At 48.6% G+C, this 13,469-nt stretch overlaps 1 protein-coding gene across 9 annotated transcripts in view; it reads right to left on the bottom strand.

Moving 5' to 3' along the window:
* Positions 1 to 13,469, bottom strand: part of igf2bp2a (insulin-like growth factor 2 mRNA binding protein 2a) — a 116,190-nt gene that overhangs the window by 40,157 nt on the left and 62,564 nt on the right. For all 9 annotated transcript variants that reach the window (XM_056289239.1, XM_056289238.1, XM_056289237.1 and 6 more), the window contains exons 3-4: positions 3,101 to 3,149; positions 399 to 450 (exon numbers count right to left, since the gene is read on the bottom strand). In XM_056289239.1, the coding sequence (XP_056145214.1) occupies positions 399 to 450; positions 3,101 to 3,149 (101 nt within the window). The remainder of the gene's footprint in view (positions 1 to 398; positions 451 to 3,100; positions 3,150 to 13,469) is intronic.

Below are 13,469 nucleotides of genomic sequence, written 5' to 3' on the forward strand. Positions count from 1 at the left end.
GGGAGAGGTGCGTACTTGCAAACACACACATGCATAATCGCACATGCCAACAGACACACACAGACACAGACACACACTACAGCTGGAGGCCCGCCATGTCTGCCCACTTGAGTCCATGTGCTGAGGCCGGGGGAGCTGCGGCAGCACACTGCTTATTAAGGAGGCGGCTCCTCCCCCGGGTCAGACATGACACACACATGCACACGGCAGGGCGATGGAGCAGTGACGGCTTGTGTGTAGACGACATGTGGGTGTGGGATGCGGCTTGACGAGGGGGCCGCGTCACACGGGCAGACCCGCTCGCTGGGAGGTCTGCGTGTCGCCAAACAGACACACACATGCTGAGTGGAACCCTGAGCCAGATGGTGAGATGTGCACTGAAAGAAAGAGTCTCGTACCTTGTTCCACGTTTTCTACTGTACCACACTGAGCTAGGAGTCCATCCAAAACCTGGGGTGAGGGCAGGAGAGAGGAGGGCGAGGGGAGGAGACAGGAGTGACATTTAGAGAACAGGGTATCCGCACACACTTGCACACACAGACGTACACAGATAATTATCACCCACCCACAGGCATGCCGCACACATCTAGCGGCATAAAGACCGAGAAGCACGTCATTTACACACACTTCTCTAGCATACACACACACACACACAACACATGCACACAACACACAACACATGCACACAACACATGCACACAACACATGCTCATGCACACAACACATGCACACAACACACAACACCTGCACACAACACACAATACATGCACACAAAACATGCACATGCACACAACATATGCACACACAACTGTGGACACAAACACAAGACAGGTACTCCTTGTCCTTTACATGTAGATCAGTGCTGTAAATACTGATATAGGCAGGGGAACATGGGGGGGGGCAGGGGAACATGGGGGGGCAGGGAAACATGGGGGGGGGGGGCAGGAGATGAGCTTTTTTTTCATTCATGCCCTCCCTCCCTCCCTCCCTCCTGCCTGCCGTGTCTTCCACCAGGAAGTGCTGATGACACCTCACTACCACTGAAGTCACCAGCTGACTGACTGCCAGGCGAGGTGCCGAGACCGAAGACGGCGGACACACAACACACACACATACACTCACCGGCCACTTTATTAGGCACACCTGTCCAACTGCTCGTTAACGCAAATTTCTAATCAGCCAATCACATGACAGCAACTCAATGCATTTAGGCATGTAGACATGGTCAAGACGATCTGCTGCAGTTCAAACCGAGCATCAGAATGGGGAAGAAAGGTGATTTAAGTGACTTTGAACGTGGCATGGTTGTTGGTGCCAGACGGGCTGGTCTGAGTATTTCAGAAACTGCTGATCTACTGGGATTTTCACGCACAACCATCTCTAGGGTTTACAGAGAATGGTCTGAAAAAGAGAAAATATCCAGTGAGCGGCAGTTCTGTGGGCGAAAATGCCTTGTTGATGCCAGAGGTCAGAGGGGAATGGCCAGACTGGTTCGAGCTGACAGAAAGGCAACAGTAACTCAAATAACCACTCATTACAACCGAGGTATGCAGAAGAGCATCTCTGAACGCACAACACGTCAAACCTTGAGGCAGATGGGCTACAGCAGCAGAAGACCACACCGGGTGCCACTCCTGTCAGCTAAGAACAGGAAACTGAGGCTACATTTCGCACAGGCTCACCAAAATTGGACAATAGAAGATTGGAAAAACGTTGCCTGGTCTGATGAGTCTCGATTTCTGCTGCGACATTCGGATGGTAGGGTCAGAATTTGGCGTCAACAACATGAAAGCAGGGATCCATCCTGCCTTGTATCAACGGTTCAGGCTGGTGGTGGTGGTGTAATGGTGTGGGGGATATTTTCTTGGCACACTTTGGGCCCCTTAGTACCAGTTGAGCATCGTGTCAACGCCACAGCCTACCTGAGTATTGTTGCTGACCATGTCCATCCCTTTATGACCACAGTGTTCCCATCTTCTGATGGCTACTTCCAGCAGGATAACGCACCATGTCATAAAGCTCGAATCATCTCAGACTGGTTTCTTGAACATGACAATGAGTTCACTGTACTCAAATGGCCTCCACAGACACCAGATCTCAATCCAGTAGAGCACCTTTGGGATGTGGTGGACCGGGAGATTCGCATCATGGATGTGCAGCCGACAAATCTGCAGCAACTGCGTGATGCTATCATGTCAATATGGATCAAACTCTCTGAGGAATGTTTCCAGTACCTTGTTGAATCTATGCCACGAAGGATTAAGGCAGTTCTGAAGGCAAAAGGGGGTCCAACCCGGTACTAGCAAGGTGTACCTAATAAAGTGGCCAGTGAGTGTACATGCACACAACACACACAGATGCATGTACACAACACACACACATACACACAACACACACACATACATGCACACAACACACACACATACATGCACACAACACACACACATACATGCACACAACACACACACATACATGCACACAACACACACAGATGCATGTACACAACACACGCATACATGCACACAACACACAGATACATGTACCCAACATGTACACAGCACAGATACATGTACACAACACACACGTACACAGCACACACACGTACATGTACATAACACACACAGATATATGTACACAACACACACATGTACACAGCACACACACGTACATGTACACAACACACAGATACATGTACACAACACACATGTACACCGCACAGATACATGTACACAACACACACAGATACATGTAGAGATCAGATACATGTACACAGCATACAGATACATGTACACAACACACACGTACACAGCACACACAGATACATGTACACAACACACAGATACATGTACACAACACACACACATGTACACAACACAGATACATGTACACAACACACACACATGTACACAACACACACAGATACATGCACACAGCACACATGCATGCAAGCACCCACTCAAACACATCCTCAGCCGCACAAACAAATACTTCCAAGTCTGTAAACAAAGGTCTGTCCACTGGTGACTCAACTGGTTTACGTGCTGTTTTCACACACACACACACACACACACACACACACACACACACACAAACTGCTCACCTCCCACTGTAGATGAGGGGGAATGTTCCGGATCTGGATCTTCCGACTCCTGCAGAGATGAGAGACAGAAGGGGTGTGGATTTAGCAAACTCTGAACCACACACACACACACACACACACACACACACACACACACACACACACACACAGGAGTGACAGTCGTCTAGTGCCTAACTGGTCAGCAGAGCACCGGCACAGGACAGAAACAGAGGTCTTGCATCTGAGTTACAGTCTGGAGATCATTCTCACACACGTAACATGTAGAAACTACACACAGCACCACATTCACACACTTGTTCACATGGTGCTCCTCCACATTCACACAGTTGTCCACATGGCCCTCCTCCACATTCACACACTTGTTCACATGGTGCTCCTCCACATTCACACACTTGTTCACATGGTGCTCCTCCACGTTCACACAGTTGTCCACATGGCCCTCCTCCACATTCACACACTTGTTCACATGGTGCCCCTCCACATTCACACACTTGTTCACATGGTGCTCCTCCACATTCACCCACTTGTTCACATGGCGCTCCTCCACATTCACACACTTGTTCACATGGCCCTCCTCCACATTCACACACTTGTTCACATGGTGCTCCTCCACATTCACACACTTGTTCACATGGCCCTCCTCCACATTCACACACTTGTTCACATGGCGCTCCTCCACATTCACACACTTGTTCACATGGCCCTCCTCCACATTCACACACTTGTTCACATGGCCCTCCTCCACATTCACACACTTGTTCACATGGTGCTCCTCCACATTCACACACTTGTTCACATGGCCCTCCTCCACATTCACCCACTTGTTCACATGGTGCTCCTCCACATTCACATACTTGTTCACATGGTGCTCCTCCACATTCACACACTTGTTCACATGGCCCTCCTCCACATTCACACACTTGTTCACACGGCGCTCCTCCACATTCACCCACTTGTTCACATGGTGCTCCTCCACATTCACACACTTGTTCACACGGTGCTCCTCCACATTCACACACTTGTTCACACGGTGCTCCTCCACATTCAAACACTTGTTCACACGGTGCTCCTCCACATTCACACACTTGTTCACACGGTGCTCCTCCACATTCACACACTTGTTCACACGGTGCTCCTCCAAATTCACACACTTGTTCACACGGTGCTCCTCCACATTCACACACTTGTTCACACGGTGCTCCTCCACATTCACACACTTGTTCACACGGTGCTCCTCCACATTCACACACTTGTTCACACGGTGCTCCTCCACATTCACCCACTTGTTCACACGGCGCTCCTCAACATTCACACACTTGTTCACACGGCGCTCCTCCACATTCACACACTTGTTCACATGGTGCTCCTCCACATTCACACACTTGTTCACATGGTGCTCCTCCGCATTCACACAGTTGTTCACATGGTGCTCCTCCGCATTCACACAGTTGTTCACACGGCGCTCCTCCACATTCACCCACTTGTTCACATGGCCCTCCTCCACATTCACACAGTTGTTCACATGGTGCTCCTCCACATTCACACAGTTGTTCACATGGTGCTCCTTCACATTCACACACTTGTTCACATGGCCCTCCTCCACATTCACACACTTGTTCACATGGTGTCCCTCCACATTCACAGTTGTTCACATGGTGCTCCTCCACATTCACACAGTTGTTCACATGGTGCTCCTCCGCATTCACACAGTTGTTCACACGGTGCTCCTCCACATTCACCCACTTGTTCACATGGCCCTCCTCCACATTCACACAGTTGTTCACATGGTGCTCCTCCACATTCACACAGTTGTTCACATGGTGCTCCTTCACATTCACACACTTGTTCACATGGCCCTCCTCCACATTCACACACTTGTTCACATGGTGCTCCTCCACATTCACCCACTTGTTCACATGGTTCTCCTCCACATTCGCACACTTGTTCACATGGTGCTCCTCCACATTCACACACTTGTTCACATGGTTCTCCTCCACATTCGCACACTTGTTCACATGTGCCGCGTGAGAGAACCTCACAAAGCCAGATGTACCGTTTCACAGAAAAGGAACAGAAGACCATCTGACCATCCTTTGTTTATTTATTTGTGTATTTTTTGTTTGTTTATCAGGATCCCCATTAGCTGTGCCCTAAAGCACCACTCTGAGACCCGTCCCTGTGTAGATGTCCTGTAGGACCACATCAACCTCTAAACCATCCTTCTGAGACCCGTCCATGTGTAGATGTCCTGTAGGACCACATCAACCTCTAAACCATCCTTCTGAGACCCGTCCATGTGTAAATGTCCTGTAGGACCACATCAACCTCTCAACCATCCTTCTTAGACCCGTCCATGTGTAGATGTCCTGTAGGACCACATCAACCTCTCAACCATCCTTCTGAGACCTGTCCATGTGTAAATGTCCTGTAGGACCACATCAACCTCTCAACCATCCTTCTGAGACCCGTCCATATGTAGATGTCCTGTAGGACCACATCAACCTCTAAACCATCCCTCTGAGACCCGTCCATGTGTAAATGTCCTGTAGGACCACATCAACCTCTAAACCATCCTTCTGAGACCCGTCCATGTGTAGATGTCCTGTAGGACCACATCAACCTCTAAACCATCCTTCTGAGACCCGTCCATGTGTAGATGTCCTGTAGGACCACATCAACCTCTAAACCATCCTTCTGAGACCCGTCCATGTGTAAATGTCCTGTAGGACCACATCAACCTCTCAACCATCCTTCTGAGACCTGTCCATGTGTAAATGTCCTGTAGGACCACATCAACCTCTCAACCATCCTTCTGAGACCCGTCCATATGTAGATGTCCTGTAGGACCACATCAACCTCTAAACCATCCTTCTGAGACCCGTCCATGTGTAGATGTCCTGTAGGACCACATCAACCTCTAAACCATCCTTCTGAGACCCGTCCATGTGTAAATGTCCTGTAGGACCACATCAACCTCTCAACCATCCTTCTGAGACCTGTCCATGTGTAAATGTCCTGTAGGACCACATCAACCTCTAAACCATCCTTCTGAGACCTATCTATGTGTAGATGTCCTGTAGGACCACATCAACCTCTAAACCATCCTTCTGAGACCCGTCCATGTGTAGATGTCCTTCAGGACCACATCAACCTCTCAACCATCCCTCTGAGACCTGCCCATTTGTAAATGTCCTGTAGGACCATATCAACCTCTAAACCATCCTTCTGAGACCTGTCCATGTGTAGATGTCCTGTAGGACCACATCAACCTCTCAACCATCCTTCTGAGACCTGTCCATATGTAGATGTCCTGTAGGACCACATCAACCTCTCCACCATCCTTCTGAGACCTGTCCCTGTGTAGATGTCCTGTAGGACCACATCAACCTCTAAACCATCCTTCTGAGACCCGTCCATGTGGAGATGTCCTGAGGACCACATCAACCTCTCCACCATCCTTCTGAGACCCGTCCATGTGGAGATGTCCTGTAGGACCATATCAACCTCTCAACCATCCTTCTGAGACCCGTCCATGTGTAGATGTCCTGTAGGACCACATCAACCTCTAAACCATCCCTCTGAGACTCGTCCCTGTGTAGATGTCCTGTAGGACCACATCAACTTCTCAACCATCCCTCTGAGACCCGTCCATGTGTAGATGTCCTGTAGGACCACATCAACCTCTAAACCATCCCTCTGAGACCCGTCCATGTGTAGATGTCCTGTAGGACCACATCAACATCTCAACCATCCTTCTGAGACCCGTCAATGTGTAAATGTCCTGTAGGACCACATCAACCTCTATCCATCCCTCTGAGACCTGTCCCTGTGTAGATGTCCTGCAGGACCACATCAACCTCTAAACCATCCCTCTGAGACCTGTCCCTGTGTAGATGTCCTGTAGGACCACATCAACCTCTAAACCATCCCTCTGAGACCCGTCCCTGTGTAGATGTCCTGTAGGACCACATCAACCTCTAAACCATCCCTCTAAGACCCGTCCCTGTGTAGATGTCCTGTAGGACCACATCAACTTCTCAACCATCCCTTTGAGACCCGTCCATGTGTAGATGTCCTGTAGGACCACATCAACTTCTCAACCATCCCTCTGAGACCCGTCCATGTGTAGATGTCCTGTAGGACCACATCAACCTCTAAACCATCCTTCTGAGACCCGTCCATGTGTAAATGTCCTGTAGGACCACATCAACTTCTCAACCATCCCTCTGAGACCCGTCCATGTGTAGATGTCCTGTAGGACCACATCAACCTCTAAACCATCCCTCTGAGACCCGTCCATGTGTAGATGTCCTGTAGGACCACATCAACCTCTAAACCATCCTTCTGAGACCCGTCCATGTGTAAATGTCCTGTAGGACCACATCAACTTCTCAACCCACCCTCTGAGACCCGTCCATGTGTAGATGTCCTGTAGGACCACATCAACCTCTAAACCATCCCTCTGAGACCTGTCCCTGTGTAGATGTCCTGTAGGACCACATCAACCTCTAAACCATCCCTCTGAGACCCGTCCATGTGTAGATGTCCTGTAGGACCACATCAACCTCTAAACCATCCTTCTGAGACCCGTCCATGTGTAGATGTCCTGTAGGACCACATCAACCTCTAAACACACTGGTCATTAGGTTTTCAAGCGCCGGCGCTGACTGCAGGGGTGTGCCAGTGACAGAGCTGTTTTCACTATTGTCCTGCCACCTGCCTCACTCTTACAGCTCAGTGTGTGACTGTGTGTCCCTGCGCATGTGTGTGTGTGTGTGTGTGTGCGCGCGCGTGTGTGTGGGTGTGTGTACTGTATGTTTGTGTGTGTGTGTGAGAGTGCATTAGTGTAGTGCGTGTGCATGTAGGAGAGCTGATTGTGTGTAACTGTGGGGTGTGTGTGTGTGTGTAACTGCGGGGTGTGTGCACGTGTGTGTGTAACTGCGGGGTGTGTGCACGTGTGTGTGTAACTGTGGTGTGTGTATATGCGCATGTGAACTTTACATACCTTGATTGTACATGATACAGAGACAAGAGACAAAGACTCTTTCTCCCACCTCACACACACACACACACACACACACACACACACACACACAGGGTCTGAAATTAACTTTCTGGCTTACTGGCCAAGGGGATTGGTAGATGCAAAATCTACCAGCCGACCATATTTTTTACCTGCCAAAATAATTAGTAGCTTTTTTGTGCCATACATAGGTTTTCAGTACATATCAATGAGAGAATAAGGTATTGTGTTGAATAAAAGCTTTTAAAGATGTAACAAGAGCAGATTTGAAGCAAAAATATTTTTTATGCAAAATTAGTCCATGGTTAAAAGATAAAATGTTACAAGTATGATTTCGTGTTTTATTTGTAGTATTACTATAACTACTCGAGTGCTCCACATGGCCATCCCTAGTCCCACACTACTTCTCACTCTACAGCAGCCACTCTCTTTGCACCGTCCATGAAGTCTGGCCTCCTGCTCCTGACGGAGTCTTGGTGCCACAGATCAACAGCACTGGTTGGGTCATACTCCCTGATCTCGGGAGATGACAGCTGCACCATCAGGAGATCCCAGTGTGTGTCTGAGTTGAGGTTGGACCGCCAATCAGTTTTAACGTGTTTCATGGTGTTGAAGCTAGCACACAGCTGACGTTAGTGCAAGCTAGGTGTCACATACTAGCGCTAATTGGCTAACGTTAGCTACAGCCAGCACTTTGTTTACGCTGTATAAGGATATTTTGAGATGACAACTGAATTCACTTACTCGCACATCCATTGGAAGTGGGAGAGTGGTCTGGCCTTCTTGCCCGTGGCCTGCACAGTCCTAAACCTGTTCTGCATTCTCCTGCTGGTCTGCTCGGACATGGCTATTAGCGCCTTTAGGGAGGATGCTGTGAGGACAGGCTCCGACTGAGCCCGACAGGCCTTCATACAGGTAATGTGACGTCTGGAGGTCTCATGTTCCCTGATGGTTTCTACCTTCATCATCTTGTTACCGATGACACATGAACTGCTACGGTCTTTGGCCTCCTGGCGACAGACGGAGCAACTCCTTATCACGGCCTGTGCGTTATACTCCAGCCAGCCTCTCGCACCTCCTTTATCGCCATACCTCCACTTTTCACTAAACTTTCTTTTTTCACTTTGGTGGTGATGGTGGCTTCTTCCTCCTCTTCGGGGCATGGTTGTCTTTTTGATGGTGGTTTTGCACCTTCTGAATATCGCCACATAACTGGCGTTGCTGGCTAACGTTAGTTAAAAGAATAGAGTAGGCTCGTAGCGAGTGCGACAGTGCTGCTGTCGTTGTTCCTCTCGGGTGTGTGCGTCATGTTACCCGCCAGTAGCGTCTATCAACATTCTAATGCACTTTGATTTGTTAATTTCTGTTATTGTTGTTGCTGTGTTATTGCTGTTGCTAAGGAGCGAGAGAGAGAGCGAGAGATGGGGGGGATTAAGTAGTTGGATTTCACTTTTTTTGTTACTCGCCATGTGGCGGGTAGGCTTCTGAGATTTACTCGCCAATCAGAAAACCTACTCGCATTTGGTGGGGGGTGAGTGTTAATCTCGGACCGTGCACACACACACAATACTCTCTCGCCCCCCCCCGGGGGCATTTGAGATCCAAGAGATCCAATGCTACCGAGCAGCCTTCCTCCCTCAAGTGAGCATGTCCGCTCGGAGCACAAAGCCACACAAACCGCCCTGCGACCACAAGCTGTTAACAACTACATTAACGTGAGAGAGCCCAGCTCCGCAGCGAGAGCCCCGATTTAAAAAGCAGATAGGCTGCTGAAGATACAGCCGCCACTGAGGAGCTGACTCCCAATAACCATTAAAGGCTATTTCAGTGTATGAAAATGGGATATTATTAGAAGCATGCACGCGAGAGAGAGAGAGAGAGAGAGAGAGAGAGAGAGAGAGAGAGAGAGAGAGAGAGAGAGAGAGAGAGGAGAGAATGACAGAGAGAGAGCGAGACAGAGTGACAGAGTAAGAAAGAGGAGAGAGAGAGAGTGGGGGGGGGGAGACGAGAGAGACAGAGAGAGCGAGAGTGAGACAAATTGACAGAGAGAGAGACAGAAGAGAGAGTGACAGAGAGAGAGAGAGAGAGAGAGAGAGAGAGAGAGAGAGAGAGAGAGAGTGACAGAGAGAGAGAGAGACAGTGACAGAGTGAGACAGAGGAGAGAGGGACAGAGAGAGAAGATAGAGAGAGAGACAGTGAGGGGGAGAGAGAGACAAGAGAGACAGAGAGTGACAGAGAGAGTAGAGAGAGAGAGAGAGAGAGAGAGAGAGAGAGAGAGTGAGGGGGAGAGAGGAGAGAGGGACAGAGTGACAGAGAGAGAGGGAGACAGAGTGACAGAGAGAGAGGGAGACAGAGTGACAGAGAGAGAGAGAGAGTGAGACAGAGTGACAGAGAGAGCGAGAGAGAGAGAGAGAGAGAGAGAGAGAGAGAGAGAGAGAGAGAGAGAGAGTGAGACAGAGTGACAGAGAGAGAGAGAGAGAGAGAGAGAGAGAGAGAGAGAGAGAGAGAGAGCGCGAGGGGAGAGTGAGGGGGAGAGAGAGGAGAGAGGGACAGAGTGACAGTGAGAGAGAGGAGAGAGGGACAGAGTGACAGAGAGAGAGAGAGAGAGAGAGAGAGAGAGAGAGAGAGAGAGAGAGAGAGAGAGAGAGAGAGAGAGAGAGTGACAGAGAGAGAAGATAGTGAGAGAGCGAGCGGGGAGAGAGAGACAAGAGAGACAGAGAGTGACAGACAGAGAGCGAGAGAGAGAGAGACAGAGATGAGATGACATGGAAGTGAAATTTTTGCTTTATGCAGATGATCTAGTTTTGTTGTCACCAACCGCAGATGGGCTGCAACAACTACTAGACCTGCTTGAGGACTATTGCCAGCACTGGGCCCTGGCAATAAACCCAAAAAAGACAAAAGTAATGATCTTCCAGAAGAAGCCCAGATGTGAGGAAAAGAGATACCAGCTGACTCTAGGTAGCATCACCTTAGAGCATACGATGCAGTTTACTTACCTGGGTCTAATTATTACAGCATCGGGGAGTTTCAGTAGGGCAGTGAATAACCTAAAACAAAAAGCTGGCAGAGCTCTATATGCAATTAAAAATAAATTCTTTAACACTGATATACCAATTTCCCTCTGGTGCAAACTGTTTGATAGTGTAACTCTGCCCATTGCACTATATGGAAGTGAGGTATGGGGTCCACTCAGTCTTTCCAGCTACACTAGATGGGACAAGCATCCAGCAGAAACCCTACATGCTGAATTCTGTAGAATGATTCTGAAAATACAAAGGAAAACACCAAACAACGCATGTAGGGCAGAATCAGGTCGGTTTCCATTATTGATAAATGTACAAAAAAGATCTCTAAATTTCTGGATGTACTTAAATACAAGCCCAACAAATACATTGCACTCTAAAGCTCTGAAAACCCAAGACCTGAACCCCGAAAAGAGTCCCCTGAAGCAGCTGGCTCTGAGACTCACTAACCCTGTAACAAATACTAAGACCAACCAACCTCAGGCCAGCACTGCATCCCAAACAAACATGAGGATAAATCAGCTATAAAACAAACCAACATGAGGATAAATCAGCTATAAAACAAAGCAAGAACAATTATGTGAAACATTGGAAAGCTGAAATCAAAACTCAAAACAAACTAGAAGTCTATCGGGCCCTAAAAACAAGCTATGATTTGGAAGAACACCTCTTAACGGTCAGAGACAGGAAGCAGCGACAGACCCTCACCAAATACAGGCTCAGTGACCACAGTCTAGCCATTGAAAAGGGGAGACACAAAAAGACCTGGTTGCCAAAAGAGCATCAAACATGTGGTCAATACATGACAGATGAGGTGGAGACAGAGGGGCATTTCCTCCTTAAATGTGACACATGTGAAAAACAGCGCCGGGCTTTTGTCCAGGAGCTGGAACATGTGACTCCAGAGTAGCAGGACATGGAGGACGCAGGTAAGCTGCGGGGGGTCCTGGGAGGAGGCAGCGGTGAGCATTGCAGCAAGATCTAGATTATCTTGCCACAACCTGAGAGACAGTGGGGGACGGCACCTATTGTACTGTTGTTGTTTAATATCATAATCATTGTTGTTGTTGCTGTTATTATTATAATCATTGTTGTTGTTGCTGTTATTATTATAATCATTGTTGTTGTTGCTGTTATTATTATAATCATTGTTGTTGTTGCTGTTATTATTATAATCATTGTTGTATTGTGTTGTTGTTGTTTCACATGCTTTGGTAATATGTACACATATGTCATGCCAATAAAGCACATATTGAATTGAATTGAGAACAGAGAGACAGAGACAGAGAGACAGAGAGAGAGAGAGACAGAGAGAGAGAGAGAGAGAGAGACAGAGAGTGACAGAGAGGCGAGAGAGAGAGAGAGAGAGAGAGAGAGAGAGAGAGAGAGAGAGAGAGAGAGAGAGAGAGAGAGTGACAGAGAGAGGCGAGAGAGAGAGACAGAGAGAGAGAGTGACAGAGAGAGAGAGTGACAGAGAGAGGCGAGAGAGAGACAGAGAGAGAGTGACAGAGAGAGAGAGAGTGACAGAGAGAGAGAGAGAGAGTGACAGAGTGACAGAGAGAGTGGAGGGGAGTTAGAGATGTTTTCTCAGATTGGAAGCTAGCGGAGAGAGATAATGATCGGTGGATTTATGTATTTTTCTTGTCCGATGTTGTGGCTCGGTACACACAACGGCTCGGTACACACAACAGCTTGGACGCCAGCCTGTACATATACACAGCGCTGTCTTCCATCATCTTGTCTTCCATCATCTTGGCTCAGCCTCCTCTGAACAACACACAACGGGTGCACCTGCATCACCTACGCGTAGACGCACAATGTCATAATGTCAAAGTGTGTGTGGTTAATTAACTTGTCGCGAAGCAGGACCTTCCCTCAATCTCCTTTGCATCTCCCGTCTTTCTCCCCCTCTCTGCCCTGCAGAATCTGCAGCTGTTTTAGGCGCAAAAAGACCGTAGGTCAGAATCTCAGAGGATGAGAGGACGGGGCGGGCAGCTGGACATGAATGAAAGACTCTTTCTAATTGTGCCACTGGAGAAAAAAAATCCAAGAAGGAGAAGAGAAGGGGGCTGTCCCCCCGCACCACGCAGATCGGAGGGGACAGCCCTCGTTCCCTGTCTCCCCTCCGCTGTCATTCCCCCCGTCCAGCCATGCAGTTAAATAGGAAGGAGGGTCAGCTACAGGCTGACGACAGTTATCACTGTGGGGCGACAAACCGCTAATACAAACAACAACAACAAACAAAAGACTACCATATCTATCTCTCTCTCTCTCTCTCTCTCTCTCTCTCCTTCTCTCCCTCTCTCCCTCCCTCCCTCCC

This window comes from Lampris incognitus, chromosome 11 (assembly GCF_029633865.1).
Source record: "Lampris incognitus isolate fLamInc1 chromosome 11, fLamInc1.hap2, whole genome shotgun sequence".
NCBI lineage: Eukaryota > Metazoa > Chordata > Actinopteri > Lampriformes > Lampridae > Lampris > Lampris incognitus.